The sequence below is a fragment of the Gymnodraco acuticeps genome, unplaced genomic scaffold (genome assembly GCF_902827175.1).
Source record: "Gymnodraco acuticeps unplaced genomic scaffold, fGymAcu1.1, whole genome shotgun sequence".
Classification (NCBI taxonomy): Eukaryota; Metazoa; Chordata; class Actinopteri; order Perciformes; family Bathydraconidae; genus Gymnodraco; species Gymnodraco acuticeps.
This window is the reverse complement of record NW_022990014.1, coordinates 2,641,497-2,660,807: the sequence shown is the minus strand read 5'-3', so window position 1 is coordinate 2,660,807 and position 19,311 is coordinate 2,641,497. Positions and strand designations below refer to the sequence as shown.

General features: G+C 39.7%; 2 protein-coding genes and 1 non-coding gene across 5 annotated transcripts; 2 read left to right on the top strand and 1 right to left on the bottom strand.

The window, feature by feature from the left end:
* Window positions 1-284: 284 nt before the first annotated feature.
* Window positions 285-8,929, top strand: ppig (peptidylprolyl isomerase G (cyclophilin G)). Of its 3 annotated transcripts, none has more exons than XM_034213370.1 (13): window positions 285-360; window positions 1,890-1,973; window positions 2,308-2,382; window positions 2,478-2,585; window positions 2,880-2,924; window positions 3,010-3,097; window positions 3,203-3,232; window positions 3,323-3,462; window positions 3,604-3,784; window positions 3,870-4,055; window positions 4,145-4,235; window positions 6,699-6,832; window positions 7,122-8,929. In XM_034213370.1, the coding sequence occupies exons 2-13, from the start codon at window positions 1,913-1,915 to the stop codon at window positions 8,131-8,133; spliced, it is 2,151 nt and encodes a 716-aa protein (XP_034069261.1). In that variant the 5' UTR covers window positions 285-360; window positions 1,890-1,912; the 3' UTR covers window positions 8,134-8,929. The 3 variants fall into 3 exon arrangements, with proteins under 3 accessions (XP_034069261.1, XP_034069259.1, XP_034069262.1); XM_034213368.1 differs by having other exon boundaries at window positions 320-443; XM_034213371.1 differs by lacking the exon at window positions 285-360 and adding an exon at window positions 381-621.
* LOC117544466 lies at window positions 1,433-1,562 on the top strand. The gene has a single exon (XR_004568691.1). It is a non-coding gene; the product is annotated as a small nucleolar RNA SNORA35 (small nucleolar RNA).
* A 6,299-nt stretch (window positions 8,930-15,228) lies between the features above and the next one.
* On the bottom strand, window positions 15,229-18,554 carry ccdc173 (coiled-coil domain containing 173). The gene is made up of 9 exons (XM_034213461.1): window positions 18,397-18,554; window positions 17,391-17,599; window positions 17,094-17,267; window positions 16,790-16,995; window positions 16,550-16,706; window positions 16,339-16,475; window positions 16,061-16,253; window positions 15,662-15,826; window positions 15,229-15,580 (listed from the first exon to the last, which is right to left on the bottom strand). Exons 1-9 carry the CDS (start codon window positions 18,443-18,445, stop codon window positions 15,239-15,241), a joined length of 1,632 nt encoding a protein of 543 aa, XP_034069352.1. The 5' UTR covers window positions 18,446-18,554; the 3' UTR covers window positions 15,229-15,238.
* Between the last annotated feature and the right edge of the window lie 757 nt (window positions 18,555-19,311).

Below are 19,311 nucleotides of genomic sequence, written 5' to 3'. Positions count from 1 at the left end.
ATACAAATTAAAAAAATTAACGTTTAAAAATATTTAAACGTTATATTCCCAATTTTCCCTGGAAAGGGTGGCTAACTTTTAACGCCATGCATTTAAAGGGAGACGGAAGGGGTCTTTTGTATATTTTGTTATGAAAGGTTAAATCGTTTGGTGTCATTCCACTCCTTGCTTACTGTGTGGAAATGACCAACATGATCGATGTGGATAAACAGCCTGTCAGAAACATGTACCTGACAGACCAGTTCCAGGGAATAAATTACCCCTGTTTCTCAGATACGTGACCGTCTGCGTTGACTGGGTTGACTGGCGCACGCTTCTTGAAATACATTGACGTCCCTGCCCCGCCATCTTTAGAAAACAGTGAGTCCAACACTGAATGAAACTTAATTTTCGTCGTCTGTGAAAGCTGTTCGCTGTATGGAGTGATATCCTTGTGTTTCCAGGTGATGTGTGTTTGCAGAGACCACGTCTTAGCGACATGTGTGCAGTTAATATGTCGAAATGTAATAGGAATCCCTGTAACATGTTGTCTTGTGGATGCTAGGTAAAGTTGCTAATGCTAACACTAGGCCTACCATTAGGCTGACGGTGTTTGAAACTATAACGATAGAGTCCAGATTGGTGAGTGTGTGAACATGTTTGATTGATAAACACGAACAGGGGTTTCTTTAAATGTGGATCCACGGGTCAAGTGATAGCGTTGCTAGTTAGCTAGCTGATTATGAAACAAACGAGAAATAGCTAGCCTCGTTATTTTTATATATTCGAGCAGTCAAATCAGCGATAACTGTGTCGGTAAGGTTTATGTTTATTTTATATCCTTCAGGAAAAAACCTAATGTTTGTCTTTGCACCAAATGTTCTTATTAGTATTACAAGTTCAGCTGGTCAGACCTTATAGGTACGCAGTTTTCTTTTTTAGCTAATACTGACTGTTAAATGACAATTATAAGCTAAAATAGACTACACTGGTGGTAATAGTACTAAAAGCACAGTGTAAAAATACGCCGTTACAGGTTCAAAAGTCCTGCAGGCATGTTGTGTAAGATAAAAAACATATCGCCATCAATATATACCCAAGTAATCGGAAGTGAAAGTACTCAAAATGCCGTAAAGCCTAATTCAGAAGTCTTTATAATAATCATATATTATTGCTGCATATATGCGCGCATCACTTCATTGTTGTAACTGGTAAAGCTATTTTACATAATATACTGCTGGGAATTGTAATCTTTAATAATGCAAGACCTTTTGTACTATGCATTAACAAGCTGGATGCGAAGTAACCAGTAACTAAAGATCTCTATATACTGATGTAAATTTCACTCGTGTTGCAAGATAGCTCAGTGGTTAGAGCTGGCGACCCGTGTGCACATTTCATTTCCTAGTAAGCCAGTTCGAATCCCGAGCCGGCTGTCTCCCTGGCCAGTAAATCGCACTGCCAAGTGACTGGGTTTCCTCTATCATGGTCTTCCAATCTCATTCCAGTGCCAGATCGACCTCAGTTTGCAGAAGGGATGTGCTATACTACTGGCTCCCCCCTTTCGAAGACCGAGTACAAATCTTATTTTATAACACTTAATTATTAATCCTCATAATTGAATTATTTTGTCCAGAGGTTAGCACTACAGATATCACAATTCTTTGGCAAATTTTCACATGAAATTGCCCGCCATTTTAATCGTCCAACTATCTTAAGTTGTATGGAAATTCCCTTTCTACTTTGTAATATTTCTATTCTGGAAACAATGACTTTTATCATTACTGTATAGGACAAAAGTGGAAGTACTAAAGTAAAGTGCATAACCTCAAAATTGTACTTAACTAAATGTACTTATTTAACCACTGATTGTCAGTTAGCTTCATGTTATCTGTGTTTCTCTTCTTCAGGTGTTTGATCAGTAAAGGTGATCATGGGGATCAAGACTCCGCGCTCTCGGGTCTTCCTTGACATCGGCATTAGTAATGTGCTCGGTAAGAATTTCCCAATTCTTAGTAATATAAACACTCAGTTTGTTGAATAACAGCTACATAATAATAGATTTTAATATAACCAACCTACAATAAATGTTACGTCCAAAAATGTTATGCTGTCAAGTTTTTGTGTGAACTGAAAGTTGTTTCCTAATTGAAGTCTGCCTTCATTGATATAAATGGATTGGACAGAAGGGTTTCAGTAGGACATCTTGTAATGATGTTGTTTTTAATATGTATTATACTGCATTAGTGTTGGGTAAATGTACCTATTGATTACTTTTAGGTCATTTCTTAACACTGAACAAAACTAACAATGTGGTTTTTCTCACAGTTGGCAGAGTTGTGATTGAGTTATTTTCAGACATCTGTCCCAAAACTTGTGAAAACTTCCGATGCCTCTGCACAGGTAAACAATACATCTATCCACAAGAAGATGCCAACCTTTTACTTCATAGCAAAGTTAAATATTGATTACTGATAATTGACTGTGGTTCTATTCAGGTGAAAAAGGCCTTGGAAAGGGAACCATGAAACCCCTGCACTACAAAGGATGCCTGTTCCATCGAGTCGTAAAAGACTTCATGATTCAAGGAGGAGACTTCAGCGAAGGTCAGTTAATAAAGTTAGAAGGGTGTGCATTTAGTTTTTAACACTTGTAATTTAAGTCAAAAATATGTAAAGACTGTGAAGATATAGTAAATTATTCCAAGTTTCTCTGTTAATAGCATCACAAGACTGTCAATTCTTATCAGCTATACATGAATGTATGGCATCAGCATCCAATAATGATACATCAACCCAACCAATCTCTGACTACCAGCCATCAAATGTTTTATATCACCATAAATCTCTTTCCTGCTGTAGCCCCCCCTCTCATGTTTTCTCTTTTCTCTAACATCATAGGAAATGGAAAAGGAGGAGAATCCATCTATGGAGGCTTTTTTGAAGGTAAAAAGCCACTGTCAGTTGTCAGTTGTTATCCAAACCGACGTTGGCTTCAAGATGGCAGTACAATCTTCTCCTTTTCCCCCAGATGAAAGCTTCGCTGTTAAACACAACAAGCAGTACCTGCTGTCCATGGCCAATAGAGGCAAAGATACAAATGGATCGCAGTTTTTCATGTGAGCACTTTATCAACACATTAAAGATTTGATGCATTATTTCCTCTTTCTCCCAATAATTATATGTGCTCTTTTTCTCTTGATTGGCCTGCTCGAACACTTCAGAACAACAAAACCTTCTCCACATCTGGATGGGTGAGTGCAGCTTGATTTCAATGCATTGTGCACTTTGTTTTACAAAGATCAATGTTGCTAAAGCTCACCACCACTCTATTGTTTTCTCAGTGTCCATGTGGTTTTTGGTCATGTGATTTCTGGCCAAGATGTTGTTCAAACCATGGAGAACCAGAAAACAGATCCTAATAGCCGGCCGTATGCTGACGTGAATGTTATGAACTGTGGAGAGCTCGTCCCTAAATCTAAAGGTTTGTTTGTGAAGCTTTTTAATGTTTTTTAAATATGTTTCTAACACTTTAAATATTATTTTCCTGCAAATGTTGTCTGAGCATATGCAGGTTTCTGAATGTATAAAGCCGTGCCTCTAACAGACTCTTTAATTATTGCAGCAAAGAAGGATGAAAAAAATAAAGAGAGGGCGCCTTCCAGCTCCAGCAGCAGCAGCTCCAGCGACTCTGAGAGCTCGTCACAATCCTCCTCGGATACAGAAGAGTCTGAGAAGGAATCTAAGAAAAAGAAAAAGAAGGCGAAAAAGCTCAAAAAGAAACAGAAGAAGAAGGAAAAGAAAAGGTAGCTTTTTTTACTGTCACATTTTCCCAGTCTAAAGTGTGATCGGTACTTGGTGTCTTGATTCTGAGCCACAATGCTTTCCTAGGTCGGAGGCTGAGAGCGCTGAAGAGAAAGAACAAGAAGAGCTGGTTACCTCCACTGTGCGTCCTGAAGATATCCCAGCCATCCCAGAGAACCGATTCCTCATGAGGAGGAGTCCCCAGGCGGTCCAGAAGACAAAAGACGAGTCTGAAAAGGATCCGCCAAGTAGAGATGAAAGACCCAGAGAGAGGTGAGTCTGCCCACAAACAGCCGTTGTGATCATAATCCAAACATAATGCCTTGGTCGGTAACTGTAATGCCTTGTTTGTCTCTTCCTAGTGCTGGCATAAGATATAATTCTCAGTCATCATATAACAGAAGACTTGCGATGACAAGATCCGGGAGGAAGATAAAAGGCAGGGGTCCACGGGTAGGTACACCGCACCAATAGGAAGAGCTCAGCTAACATGTGTTGCTCTTTTTCACAGTTCAATTCATGTGTCGCTTTTAGCTTGCGTTTCTTGCTACTGTGGCAGAACGAATATGGAGAAAAAAATACCGTAACTTCAATAACGCAGTGATGCAAAAACCATTTTATTTCCCCATCCATAAACATTTTAATGCTGTTTTCTAAAATGTCTGTATTGGCCGCACTGCCAAGTGACTGGACTTCCTCCATCATGGTCTTCCAATCTTATTCAGTTTGCAGAAGGGATGAGCTAGACCACTGGCTCCCCCCTTTCGAAGACTGAGAACAAAACACATTTATAGCTACAGTTAATATAACTCTGAAACTGCTGTTTCCACTGTGGGCATTAAAGGTGTAGGTAATTCACTTCAGAAACACTTTTTTTATATTCCATGGAATGCTCTTAAAGAGCAACTTGCAGGGTTTTTTTTTTTACTACATGTATGCTTAACCTTGCCTGAAAATTACAATTAAAAAAAGTTAATGCAGGATTTGATATGTTTTACAAGACATAAGGGCAGCAATTCAGAGGGAAAGGAGCCGTTTTGAGCTCTGCTACTAAAAACTGCTTCTTTTTTTTTTACGTCAAACGCATCATATTACGTCACATGGGGGAGCAACTTTCTCGGACTCCTTCTCTGCCCAATTCGCGGTAGTAGTTTGTAGTAGGTTTGAGCGATTGTGATTTAGTGAGCTGGTAATTTTACATTGCATTTCACAATTTGTAATCATGGTGAGCTGGAGTTTGTGCAGGTTGCACAAACTCCAGCCTGTCAGGACATCGAGTCCACAGTTTCTCTAACAGGAAAAGGACCGGAGCTAGCTTTCGTTCCTGGGTGCGTTGTGCGAGGTGCATCCACCTCCCTGCAGCACATACTCTCCACAGCTGAAGCCTATCAAGCAAAACGTTTATCAGGAAACCGTATTACATCTCTCTCCCCCCATTCGCTCCTCTCTCTCCCCCCCTTTGCTCCTCTCTCTCTCCCCCCCCCCCTTCACTCCTCTCTCTCACCCCTCCGGTACACAGCACCATAAGACATAGTGTGGAGTTGCATTAGGTAACGCTGTGGTGGCTGTACTGCTCCAGCCGTCTCCTTTGTGTTTGTTTGTTTGTTTGTTTCCCCCTGTCTGTGTTGTTTGTGTGGGCGTGGTGGCTGTCACTCCTGGCTCCCGGCTCAACCTCCACTCACCTGCTGCAATCAGCTGTGCACCTTCCCCGACTACACACCTGCTTTCCGTTAAGCCATTTACAACGGCATATCAACGGAGGCTCCACAACCTTTCTCCGCCAGATCGTCAAGTATCAGCCGTATCTCGCGTCTCCCCTCCGGTACACAGCACCGTAAGACGTAGTGTGGAGTTGCATTAGGTAACGCGAGATACGGCTGATACTTGCGCATTAGTTTCTGTTATGGATCAGTATCAACAGTCCTGCCAGTAACGTTACTATATTATCAATACTACTTTAGTTATAGCCTGATATATGATAGCTAACTTTACAATGTTGTGATGTGACTGACGTTAGCTAACATTAACTGCGGCTCACGCCGGTCACTCACCAAGACAGCTGCCCTGTTCTCCACTGGTTCTCCACACACCAAAGCTCCATTTCTCGCCGATGGCCGTTATTTCTTCTAATCCTTGGCTGCTCCTGGTCTCTTGGACGTCTAGCAGGCTCATAATTATAATCATATGCATTCGAATATATATTTTCAACCTCTTCTGTGTCAAAACTAGCATTGTGATCCATGTTTATTCATACGTTAGACCGGCCGCTCTCCCCCATGTTACGTCACACATGGGGAGGCTTTTTTTTTGCGGAAGTAAAAATGTCTTACAAAAACGACGCCAGATGACACTGTAGTGTATATTTCTGTATATTTAAAAAAAAATCTAGTGTATTCATCATTTTCCTACACATTTATTCACTGGTGTCTCTAACCTGCAAGTTGCTCTTTAACATCCCGATAGCAATGAATACATTAAATGCTTTGACAATAAATACATAAAAACATTTCATCTGTGGAAGCCGTGGCGCTGTAAAAAGCACGACCAATCATCTGAGCCGGCCCGGCTGAAATAACTGGATGGCCTGCGTTCCATCTCGTGCACAAACTTATCTCGTGCCCTCATTGGTCATGTTCGTGTGTGTTGGAGGACGGGCTCTGTAAGGAAGTCTGAAGGACGGGGCAGATTTTCTACGGCTGCGTACTTTCAAATTCTAGCGCACTCGAGCTGGTTTCTCCATTCTTACCTACCCTACCTTTTAAGTAGCTTGTTTATCCCATAATTTAATTGTGCTGTCAGTTTTAGCTAGTCTCATTTCTTCACAGCCAATGCGCACAAATATCCCGCTCTATATCTGTGTTTAAGTCCGTTTCTGTCTGTTTAGAAGATAAGTGGTTTGTAATTTCCCTCCTACAGCGCTATCGGACTCCATCTCGCTCAAGGTCCAGGGATGGTTCCCGCCGCAGTGAGACTCCTCCGCACTGGCGTCAGGAGATGAACCGTCAGAGAATGAGGGTGGTCCCCGGAGAGCGCTGGATAAAGGGGGACAAGTAAGAGAATCCTCACTTTGTATTATTCACGAGTACATTAAAGTGCAAGTCAGAAATATAGTAAAGATAATGGTGGTTGTGACACTTAAACTTTCAAAGCTAATCAGTGTAATTGAACAAGATGCACTATGTAAGCAAATCATAGAAATGTCCTCTGAACCCTTAAGTTATGTGTCTGATAAATGAATGCATTAGCCAAGAACGTTATTGTACGGATGTCATGTAGCTTCATGGTGTTACCAGAGGTCAGTTGTCATGTTCTTCGACATTTCCTCTGGTATGTTTTCAGAGGCGACATGGTTGATGCCAAAGAAGAGGCTGCGAAAGCTCCAAGAAGAGAGAGACGGACCTCCGACACAAAGCAAGAACGTGCAGCTGAGGGTAAAAAAGAGAAGAAAAGCCGTTCACACAGATCTAAAAGCAAAGAAAAGGACAATGCTGAAAAGGATGAGAAGCATAGCAAACACAAGACAAAGAAAAAAGATAAATCTCAAAGCCGCAGTAAAAGCAGAGAGAAGAGTAAGAGGTCGAAAAGCAGAGAGAAGAGTAAGAGGTCGAAAAGCAGAGAGAAGAGTCACAAAGACAAAAGTGAGGACAGAAAAGGTCGCTCGAGGAGCAAAGACCGAAATAAGAAAGAAAAGCAGTCCGAGTCTGATCAAAGTAAAGATAGAAATAAGAGTCATGACTCTGATAAAAAGCCTAAAGAGGATGCCAAAGGTAAAAATGGTGAGAAGATTAGGACAAAGTCACAAAGCAAGGAAAGACACACTTCAAAAGATGAACATAGATCCAGTAGCAGAAACAGGGACAGGAGCACACCTGCTGTCTCAAAAGACAAAGAAGAAAAACAAGACAAAAGCAAAGAGCGGGGCCGAGAGCGTAGCAAGAGTCAGGAGAGACGGCCCAACAGCGAGAGGGAGAATAGGAAACGGGGAACATCCAGAGATAAGGAACATCGGACAAGGAGTCCAGACAGAAATAAACCCAGAGACTCCCACAGAGGCAGGCGCTCGAGAAGCAAGAGTAATAACAAAAGAGACGCCAGCAAAGATCGGTCGTCTCATAGGAAGGACAAAGAGCCTGACAGACAGAGGAGGAGACGTAGCAGCAGCTCAAACAGTGACAGGGAGGAGAAGAGGAAGCGTCAGAAGAGTCCAGATTCCAAACGCAGAGAAGGGAAAAGTACCTCCAGAACTAAAGATGGGAGAAGCCCAGCCACTCGGAGACCAGATAGCACGAAGGGCAGAGAGCGCAACGACAGCAAGAGGAATAAATCCAGCTCTAGCTCTGACAGCGACTGAGCTCATCACATCCTACAGGGATAGAAGTAGATTTGAACTGTCTGTCCCTTATCTTACACCCACTAAACTTGGAGTATGCAGCATCAGCTTTCCATCTAGAGTGGGACGCTTGTAGAAAAATGTGTCAAAGCTACATTTCAAAACTGTCTGAATATTGCTCAAACTTGCAATGGCCGACACTTGACTTGTTTTGGTCGTGTCTCTCACTAAGCGATGGTTAGCTGAAGCTGCACAGCTGGTTTAGAGGGTTAGATTAGTGACTGTGGGAGAGATGTACTGCGTTAGTGGTACGGACCAGGTGTTCTTTTAATTGTACATGACCAGAGGTTCTTTGAAAAGGCGTTTTTTAAATTTTGGATTCATTGGTAAATTATATTTTGACTTTGCAATAGCTGAAATTTCAAACTGATTTGATTGCAACACAGATCCTTTATAATGCATCTTCCCCCTGAAGAAATGTTCTCCTTATGTTTGTTTTAATTGAACTTGGTTGTGTTGTGGGATCAGTTCCGTCTCCAAGTTTGGCAAATGTCTCATGTTTACTCTTAAAGTTATTTTTACTAGCAACGATCGATCCGGAAAAGAACACTCATAATTCCTTGCATGCTTATCCAGGTCATAGTTAGATAACATATGTACATCCGTGAGTTTTTTGTTGTTGTTGTTTTTGTACATCCATGACCTTGAACTGTAATCCTATTTGTTATCCAGGTTTGATATCACCCTGGTTTGTTTTTTGAATAGAAAAAAATCAATGTCATGCTGTAAGTACAACATAAAAAACATTTATATAATTTGTGTTTTGTGCAAGTTGTTTTTTTTAGAAGAGCCTGACGTCGTTTAGCTCAACGTGGATTTGAATCAATTGCTTTAATATTCTGTAATAAATGCAACTAAAGGCCAATAAAATATTTAGCATCCTAAAAAACAACATATATTGTGTCCTTGGGCAAGACACTTCACCTGAACTTGCTCCTGTGGGTATTGTCCACAGTGACCATTGCATGTATAAAAAATATGTGTAATGTGTATTTGTAAAGCGCTTTGAGCATCTGGAAAAGCGCTATAATAAATGTAAGGAATCATTATAACCAGGGCCGCACGTAACTGGTGCGCATGCGCACCTCCGCCAAAAAAAGAGCACCGTGTCATTTGAAAAAAGGCGCATTTGCGTACCAACATTGAGAAGGGAGAAAAGAGAGAGAAATATATTTGCGAGTTGCATATTAACCTATGATATGAACTCAGGGCCTGGCGTAATAGATGTTCGCCTAGGGCGCCAGATCTGGGGAGGCGCTGCGCTGGCAGCTCTGGGAGGGAAAAAAACATTTTTGACCGTTGGGGCTCATCCTAATTTTCGGCCTTGATGTAACAATATTCACAATTAAGTAAATGTAACACCCTTTTCACCCCGGTTACACGTTTCATTTGCCCTGTACGATGGGCGCTGTAAGTGATGAAAATGGGGGATGTTGGCTTATCTGGCGCCCACAGCTCACAGCCAAAGTGCGAGGGAGGGTGCACCGGTTCCGGCGCTGTTGTTATTAGCATCTGGTGCTAGCTGCTCTAACGGAAGAAGAAGATGTTTCTACAATGATGTGGAGGGAGAGTCCTCTTCAGTCAGACTGAGAGGCTGATAACTACAGCTCAGTGAGGTAAAGGACTCTTAGTCTAAGTTCAGACGGTTTGGTCACAATTTATGTAAACACATATTTCCAAGGCACTCCTTTATAATTATTGGGATAAACAGGTTTGAAATCATTCCAATGTATACTATAGGACAGTAACCAAAAATATCCTTTAAAACTGGAGAGATAAAAAAAAAATGCATAAATAAATGTTAAGGTAAAATAAGATATGAATGAACAACATAAATAAAATAAGTTACATTAATTTGTTATTGGCTATGGTAGGTTATTGGTTACGTTCACATACTTATTTGACAACCTGATCTCACCAGAATGCGTGACTCCACCACGACTCCTTAACACCGCATTGCGTGGTGGAGTCACGCATTCTGCTCCATTTACGTGTCGGCACCACGCAAAAAACCCCAATGTAAAGTGAATGAGGCTCCTTTGTCGTGGTGCACACACGCATTTCTACAACGTCCCGCAGTGAGCTTTTATTCTATAAAACATTTTTAAAATCTACTTTATAGCTTGTAGTAACTCACGGGAGGCTTTTTTTATTTTATTTGTATTCATAATAATTTTTATTTTTCGTCAGAATGTAAAAATTACATTAGTTACGAATTTTTGTTCTCAAAAAACAGTGCATTGTGTGTAATACAACTGTGATTTTTATTAAATTAGTTAGTTTTTAAGGAAGGCCAGAGCTTCAGCTGTGTCAAATAGATTGTTCCCTTTAGTTAACGTTATTTAAAAGATAATGATCATGTCCCCTTTATTGTATTACGAGCATCCATTCCCATTGGATAACGGAGAATGTTACACCCGGAAGTAAGTATTCTCCTTACTGTCGATTGATTTTACAGTGATATCTGAACTACTCATCAACTCAAAAACACCAGATTATCCTTGTTAATTACACAACATTGATTGGTTTAAATTGTGCACAATGCTTTTGTATTTTGCCCTTCGATTCGGAGAAACGAATATTTTTTCGGAGTTTTTGGATGGCAGAAGACACTACACTACCCAGAATCCTCAGCTATCGTTTGGGACTACACCATGTGCTTAGCTTGACAAACCCCGTGATCAGTCCTCAAGCTCTGTGATTGGTTGACCTCCAACTGCATTCCATATGAAAAAACACGTTTCGTAAAAGATCAAATCATACTTTATTCAGCAGTGCTTGCTTTACTCTTTGAAAGTCATCACATGAATGCATTGTAATAAATGGTTTGGCTGCATTAAATATTACACATCTATCGTAGTTCTTTATTTATCTACAGAGATCGGGCATCAGAATAGACCGGAAACTATTCTTTTACGGTTCTGTTTTAATTTCACAATAAAGTTAGTAGTAATAATCTGTTTTGATATTATTGTTTTGTATTAACTACTAGACCGCTGGGTCAGACTGTTAAGACCATATTTTCTGTGTTGCTGTGGGGGTTTTCCATCGCTTTTGTGTTACAAATATAAAAACAATAACAAAATATATCCGTCGTAAACTAAACCAGAAACAGCAGTATATTTTATTTTGTTAACACTGTAAACTTGACAGCTTTTTAACCCAAACCACCTACTGGTTAAAGCACGTTATTACACGTTTGGAGTAATTGCAATGCAGGTAGATTATGTTGCTTTTTAATGACTGTTTAAAATGCCTTTTTCTTAATGTCTTTCATTTTTGTAAAGCACTTTTGAATGTGTTATATTTGATGAAAACATTTAAATATTAAGAGTATATACAAAATAGTGGGAAAGTAGAAGGTCAATGATATAAATATAGAATAGAAAATATCAAGAAGATACTGTATGTGATATCTACAATAAAACAGTTTAGTGCCTGATAGGAGGATGTGCAAAACAGACAAACTAATAAGGCTTTATTTAAACATTAAAGAATACTTTAGGCTAATGTCTTCTTTTAAATAAGAAAAAAGCTTTGGGGGTATCTATCTACAGATACATATTAAGCCTGACAAAGTACTTAACGTCTAATATATTGCATGGTTTGTTTTGGAACTTGACAATCAACTTTCCTGCAATGTTAACTATGTTGAAGCACTTATTTTAACCGATATTATACATATTTATTATACTCTTATAAGATATATGTAGATAGAATAATACATGTGCAGAATATGACAGTTTATGGAGGTACACACATATTGATAGATGTCTTGTAATGCACTGTTGAGGAACCTGCTGTGACCCAAGTTTTGCATTCATTGCATAACTACACCGTAGTTGTGATATGTCAATAAACCTTTGAAAATCTTGAAATCTTGAAAGGGATGTGTAAAATATCAATTATATACAGTCTTTAATTAACGATTAGAGAATAACGAGTAATGAATATGCTTTATACGGATCTGCAGATAAATATTTAGTCTTCTCAAGCACCAACTATCAAATATCTCTCCTGATTGTTGGCACTTGACAATCACCTTCACTGAATTTTACTCAGGTGTAACTAAAGTCTGATTTAAGGGTTGTTTATATTTCACATCATTAATCCAAATCTGTAAAGTAACAAAAATAAATGTAGTGCAGTAAAAACACCACGTTAACCTTAAAGAAAGCCCTCAGGATTATAAAAGACCCCCATCACCCCAGCCACAAACTGTTCTGTCTGCTGCCGTCTGGCAGGCGGTACCGCAGCATCCGGACTAAAACCACCAGACTCAGGGACAGCTTCATCCCACAGGCCATAAGACTATTAAACACCTGATATTTGAAACAACATCCATAACATTCATCTGGCTGCTACATAGAAATTATTTATCTAATATATCATATTCACAATGTAGTGACTGCTTTTTTGTCTTTTGTTTTCTTAGTTATGTTCTCTTTTATATGTGTGTGTTATGTGTTATGTGTAATGTTGCTGCCTTCTTGGCCAGGTCAGCATTGAAAATGAGATTGTATCTCAATGCTTCTATCTGGTTAAATAACTTTAACTAATAATAACTAACAAGTGATTGGAATCAAAAAGATTCCAATAACTTGTATATAGACTCTTATTGCACTATTTCTTCTGTGTATCTGTTTTATTGTGTTGCACTATTGGAGGAGCCTGCGACCTAAGAGGGGGTGGGGGGGGATAGGACACGTTCGATTCCTGTTTTGAATAGTGTGCCGTCGATGGGTTTCATTCCATTTCAAGGTGCTTTTTGACGCTCCGTGTAAAATTCGCGCACTGCCACTCCAACATCCAATCACAGAGCTTGAGGACTGATCACGGGGTTTGTCAAGCTAAGCACATGGTGTAGTCTCAAAAGATAGCTGAGGATTCTGGGTAGTGTAGTGTCTTCTGCCATCCAAAAACTCCGAAAAAATATTCGTTTCTCCGAATCGAAGGGGAAAAATACAAAAGCATTGTACACATTTTAAACCAATCAATGTTGTGTAATTAACAAGGATAATTTGGTGTTTTTCAGTTGATGAGTAGTTCAGATATCACTGTAAAATCAATCGACAGTAAGGAGAATACTTACTTCCGGGTGTAAAATTCTCCGTTATCCAATGGGAATGGACGCTCGTAATACAATAAAGGGGACATGATCATTATCTTTTAAATAACGTTAACTAAACGGAACAATCTATTTGACACAGCTGTAGCTCTGGCCTTCCTTAAAAACTAACTAATTTAATAAAAATCACAGTTGTATTACACACACTGTTTTTTGAAAACAACAATTCGTAACTAATATAATTTTTACATTCTGACGAAAAATAAAAATGATTATGAATACAAATAAAATAAAAGAAGTCTCCCGTGAGTGATACAAGCTATATAGTAGATTTTAAAAACGTTTTATAGAATAAAAGCTCACTGCGGGACGTTGTAGAAATGCGTGTGTGCACCACGACAAAAGAGCCTCATTCACTTTACATTGGGTTTTTTTGCGTGGTGCCGACACGTAAATGTAGCAGAATGCGTGACTCTACCACGCAATGCGGTGTTAAGGAGTCGTGGTGGAGTCACGCATTCTGGTGAGATCAGGTTGTTATTTGATTACATCCACTTTTCTAAGATGACAACAGAGACTTTCGACCCAAACCCAGCTGTTGACTTGTGGATGCAAGCAGCTAATCGCAGACTCAACCAGAGAGAAAGAAGTAGGCCTACATCATCAGCTACCATGTCTGACAGAGAGGAAGACAGTGAGGAGAACAGGTGCTCCTTTGAGAACCAGGGCAAACAAGTTATGTGCACCCCTGACTATAACAAGTAATCAACAGTAATAACATAATTCAACAAAATACAACTGCAGTGTCTACATTTTGTTATCCAAAGTAATGTTCACTTTCAGTTGTGATTAAAGCTGGAGTGTAAATACAACATAAAGACAAACATGCCTCACGAGTTTACTTGGTGCTGATTCAGCCTATCCTCCCTCACTGAGGGGTTTTTATCTGGTGCGTCCACTTCATACTTTGAGCTGCTGCTCTGTTGCCATGGTCTCTCCCATGTTGTAATGACTTATTGCCAGAGGGTGGAGCCAAACCAACTGCTCTTGTACCTAATGAACATGAACTCCCTTCAGCAGTGTTTGATTGTCTAAAATCCCTCCAAATGTAGCTACTGTACAATGTACTAAAAGTTACACGTTATATTTTTCTATCAAAACTCAACAATGGTCTCCATGACATGAGTTGTCTGTCAGGACATGGAGGCAACGTTTCTTTAGAGTACATTTGGTACAACCAGAGGTGGGAAGTAACTAAGTAACATTTCTAGATACTTGCACTTGAATATTTCCATTTTATGGTACTGTACTTCTACTTCACTACAATTCAGAGGTAAATCGTATCCTTTTACTCCACTAGGTTTATTTAATATCTTTAGTTACTTTACACATTTTGATTAATGATGTGAAACATATAATCAACTTTTAAATAAGACTTTAAGTTTAGTTACACCTGGAGAAAATTCGCCTCTTATCTCTACCCTGCAGAATACAAAGTCATTGATACAAGCTGCACCTTAACCAGCTTTGATAACACGTTAATGCATCAATAATTATAATCGAAAAATAATTTAAATTCATTTTGATGCCAATACTTTGTAGTTTTACTTGAGTAACATTTTGAATGTAGGACTTTTACTTCTAACATAGTATTCCTACACTCTTGTAGGCCTATACTTGTACTTTTACTCAAGTACAAGTACTTCTCCCGCCTCTGGTTACAAATGCCTGTCTTTCACGATACTGGACACCCATCTGGATTTCAATCCCACAATGCAATGCGTCTTTTCTAAATTTCAAAATCGTGGACAGTAGTGCTGAAACTGATGACTAAATATAATGGCTAATCATAAGTGACCAATCACTACACTATTGAGTCTACTTTAGCAGTGAGAGAGGGAGGGATTTCACACAGCCTCAGTCAAAATATTTTATTGATGTTATCAAAACAATCACTGAGTTCAAAACTTTAAACCAGAATTGCCAGCTAGGAGAGACCTATGACCATATGAACCCAAGTCTCATCTTGGCTTGAAGAATATTTCGTGCCTCATTAAGCCTTTTAATGTCCTGGGTGGCACCAGAGACATATTTGGGCATTTGAGCCCCAGTGTTGTCCTGAACGAGGTAGCATGAAGCAGGACCAAGTCCTCCTCCGATCCCTTGCCCTGCCGCTTTGGAGAGAGGAAACACATTTCGCTGAGCCCCAGCCGCTGCGTTGATGAGGTCGTGAGAGTATTGTTGAAACAGGTGTTCTTCTTTAGCAATGACCTCTGCGTAGTCATCCTGAAACTTTTGCTCCTCTCTTTTCTGCTGCTGGAGCTTGGCACCTTTCTTAGCCTATATTTGGAGGATGAAGGGGACATGTTAAAAAGGGCTATGAATCATGTAATGGTGTGAAGGAGATAGATTTAACATTACCATTTCTGTAGCATTGAACTCATGTGCATTTCTTTCATCTGCTTTGATCTTCTGAGCCTTCATTTTTTGTTTCTCTTCAAATATTCTGTCGGCCTCTTTCATGGCCTGAAGTGTCCCCATCATGCTTTGTTTGGTTGTTTTGTCCTTCTGCTCCTTGTTTTCTTGCTAGGGAAACACAGTTTGTGAAACAGGTGAGAACCTTTGTTACATGTATAGGGCCGGTCCTGACATAATGTGCTGCTTTTATATTACTGCATTTAAACATGTTTTGGTAGAAACCGAAGTTACATGTATGAACCTGAAAATAAGCATAATATGTCATTATTAGTATTAACTACTTTATAAAGAGCTTCATGCAACCGTAGTATTTTGCAGGTGCAATATCTGAACTTGTGTTACCATGAATTCCCTGTGTGCAGTTATTGACTCCAACATGGCCGCCTTCTTCTCATCCTCCTCTCTCTTCCTCTGTGCCAGTTTTTCATCCTGCTCAGCGACAGCCTTTGCGATCCTCTGGTCCTCGTCGTCAGTTTTCTCCTGCTGAGTGACAGCCAGCTTGTTCATGGTCCACTCTCTTCGCATCTGGGACTCACTGAAAAACGCGTCACACGTATGATCATAATACACAAAGGATCCAACTGTAACTGCATCACTTGAGATGTTTTGCCAGGTCTTACCTGAACAATTCCTTTTCTTTTTCTTTCCGTAACTTTATAATTTTTTGTCTGGAAGAGAGGAACAGTTTTCTTTGCTCCTCTTCAGCCTCCTGCTTCTTTGCATTTGTTGCTCTGAGGTCACTGTTGGCGACGTGTTCCTGCATATACAGATTAAACATTAGGTGTCATAAATTATAAAAATACTAGATGACCTGTGCTGCTAAGGCCCTACCAGGTGACTGTGCATAAGGTTTCTCCTCAGCTGTTCTTTTCTTTCTTCTTCCATGTTTTGCTCCAAATGGTGGAGTTCTAAAAGGCGTTGGGCTTCCTCTCCGTCCTTCCTGTTCTCGATCTTTTCACGCTCTCTCACTTGCTCACGTTCCTTCATCCTAAAGAACAGGTATCATTTTCTCATGTGGCATGTGTTTGCATATCTTTGGAATGCCTATAATGTGTCTGATGTGAGACTTACTGGTTTTTCAGGTCCCTTACCACAGCCTGTCCCTCCAGCTTTTTCCGAAGTGCTTTCTCCTGCTCCTGTCTCAAAGCTTCATCAATATCGGTCTTTTCCAGATCCAGAAATTCTTTTTCGACATCTTTAGAGGCACTCTTGATCTTTTGCTTCAGTTTAATCTGCGCCTCCCTCTCCTCCAGCACCTCAGTCAGCATGAGGGCACGCTGTGGAAGAGGTAACAATCATCAATTATCCCAAAACATCAACATACTGTATAGCCAAACATGTACAGGTGACACAATATTTCTCATGCGATACTCACGTGTAGTCCTTTAATACGGTTGGTTTCATAATAGAGCTGAGTCTTGGCTTTTTCAATGGCCTCTTCACGCTGCTGCTGCTGAAATTTGGCCTCTTCTTGATCAATCATTTTCCTCTTTTCCTCCTCAGCCTCCTCACGGTTCTTCTTTGCCTCTAACTTTTTTTGCCTTTGACCCTTTAAAAGAAAATACAGTGTATTGACCTTTTCTAGGCTGTGCTTTTGTTGTACAACATAATAAGCAGGTCAAAATGTAATACAGCAAATAAAATCTTTGACAAATCTGTACAGGAAACTTACAGCGATGGTATTGGACCAGAGTTTCACCACCTCCGTTGACTGCAAATGCAGGGCCTCTCTCTGTTTGGCTGCCTCCTTCATATTCTCTTTGTCTTTATCAACCCGGTTCACTTCATCTTGAATCCTCTGCCATTCTCGTTTGCTTAAGATAGTGACCTGTCGGAGGTCTGGGGGTTCGATCATCCTGCTGGGTTCCTCAGCTGAAGATACTAATTAAACAAATGTAGAAATAAAACTAGAATTATATTCAAGCACCATCCCCTTTGTGGAGTATGGATAGTTGAGTACATTGCTGATTCATACTTTAAAATAGTCACATATTCCAGTAAAAGCTTTTCTCCAGAATATGCATATTTATTTCTTCCAAGTCAAAGTTACATTCTGTCATTACACAAGGAATTAAATAGCAGATTTTGTAATGATATTATTTATGGAGATGATGAAAATGAGGTATATAGGCCTATGCCCTGTAAAAACTAATAATCTGATTCAAGTTATTTATGTATTGCTGCTAAATGACATGTTGTCCCAATTTAGGTATGTTGTGTGGTGTTTCTATTTCTCTACCAGAAATATATCAAGTGATTGTTAAAACAGCTTTAAAAGAGCAATTATTACACAGACCAATACAGAACTCTTAAAGTTATAATATGGGCAAATACAATAATAACATTTCATAGGCTTGTTTTGTTGGTTATTTGCTTCATGGGGGAGGTTGCACTCTGGATTTAAAATCCTGGCTCAGGCCTTGCATGTATGAGATATAAATGCATGCAAAAAATAGCACTGTGCAGTTCTCTAGAAATCTACAGGAAGTTGTTTTCTGGCAAGAAGTTTGGGCATGCCTTTGGATAGATGCAATACTAAACAACATGTTCTCCAAGGCCCCTCCACATTTTCTGTATTGAATTTTAGGTAAGTATTTCAAGACTGCTCTCTCCTTGAAAAAAATATTTCAGCCGTGACAGACGTTAGATACAGTTTGTAAAAGTAGATCAACTCTCACCTCTCTTACTGGAGCCTGTTCTTCGGCCGTGCTGGACCACCGATGCCATTTGTATTCGATATCTATAACCTAAAAAAAGCACTACTCAATTGAATGTTGAAATGTTTCTGTAGCTAGTGTTAAATTCAGATTACAAACGACTCTGTCAGTGTCCGCATTTGTTGTTGCGGTGTATCCAGGCAACGGCTGAACCAATCACAAGCATTTCAGCTGATGGACACCAGATGGCGCTGTGGGACCCCAACATGTAACATCACACACATCAATGTCATAGAAATATGGCCAAAAATGTGTGTCCCTTTCCCTTTGCACTTTTAAAATCGTGCAAAAATATATTTTAGGAAAATATGACTCAAGCTGTCATAGACAACCAGGAAACACAATACAATTGAATACATATTACTTCAATAACAGTTCACTCATTGAGTGAATTGAGTGGTAGGACATCTGTGTCAAACAAATGAATGTTCAATCTAGACCAGTGGTTCTCAAATGGGGGTACGCGGACCCCTAGGGGTACGTTGGAGTACTGCAGGGGGTACGTGAGATTTATTTTATGCTAATGAAAAAAAGAAAAAAAGTAACGAAGTTTGAGCAGTGTGGGTTTTATATTAACAGAGTTACACATATTTCAAAACGAGAAGTGTAATAACTGCAGTGGCCTTCCTGTCACTGAGAATAACAAAGATCCTCAGTGAAGCACAAGCCCATGTTTCTCACTAAATTGTAAGTACAACTTATTACAAAGATCAGTTAAATGCAACTAATGTCGTCTTAGTGTTATTGCATGATGTTAAAATTGGTTTGCCATGAATTTAGTGATGGATTGTACATTTGAAATTTAGCATTTAAGTGTTTCTCATTTACAAGGTTGTTGTTTTAATAAATCAGACACCGATGGTGCAGCACTCTTTA

Coding starts and splice junctions, on each gene's coding strand:
- ccdc173 (XM_034213461.1), bottom strand. CDS start 18,445: ATGGCATCGGTGGTCCAGCACGGCCGAAGAACAGGCTCCAGTAAGAGA. Junction 17,268..17,390: donor TCTGGTCCAATACCATCGCT/GTAAGTTTCCTG, acceptor TTTCTTTTAAAG/GGTCAAAGGCAAAAAAAGTT. Junction 16,254..16,338: donor AAAGAAAAGGAATTGTTCAG/GTAAGACCTGGC, acceptor CGCGTTTTTCAG/TGAGTCCCAGATGCGAAGAG.
- ppig (XM_034213370.1), top strand. CDS start 1,913: ATGGGGATCAAGACTCCGCGCTCTCGGGTCTTCCTTGACATCGGCATT. Junction 2,383..2,477: donor CTTCCGATGCCTCTGCACAG/GTAAACAATACA, acceptor GGTTCTATTCAG/GTGAAAAAGGCCTTGGAAAG. Junction 6,833..7,121: donor CGCTGGATAAAGGGGGACAA/GTAAGAGAATCC, acceptor GTATGTTTTCAG/AGGCGACATGGTTGATGCCA.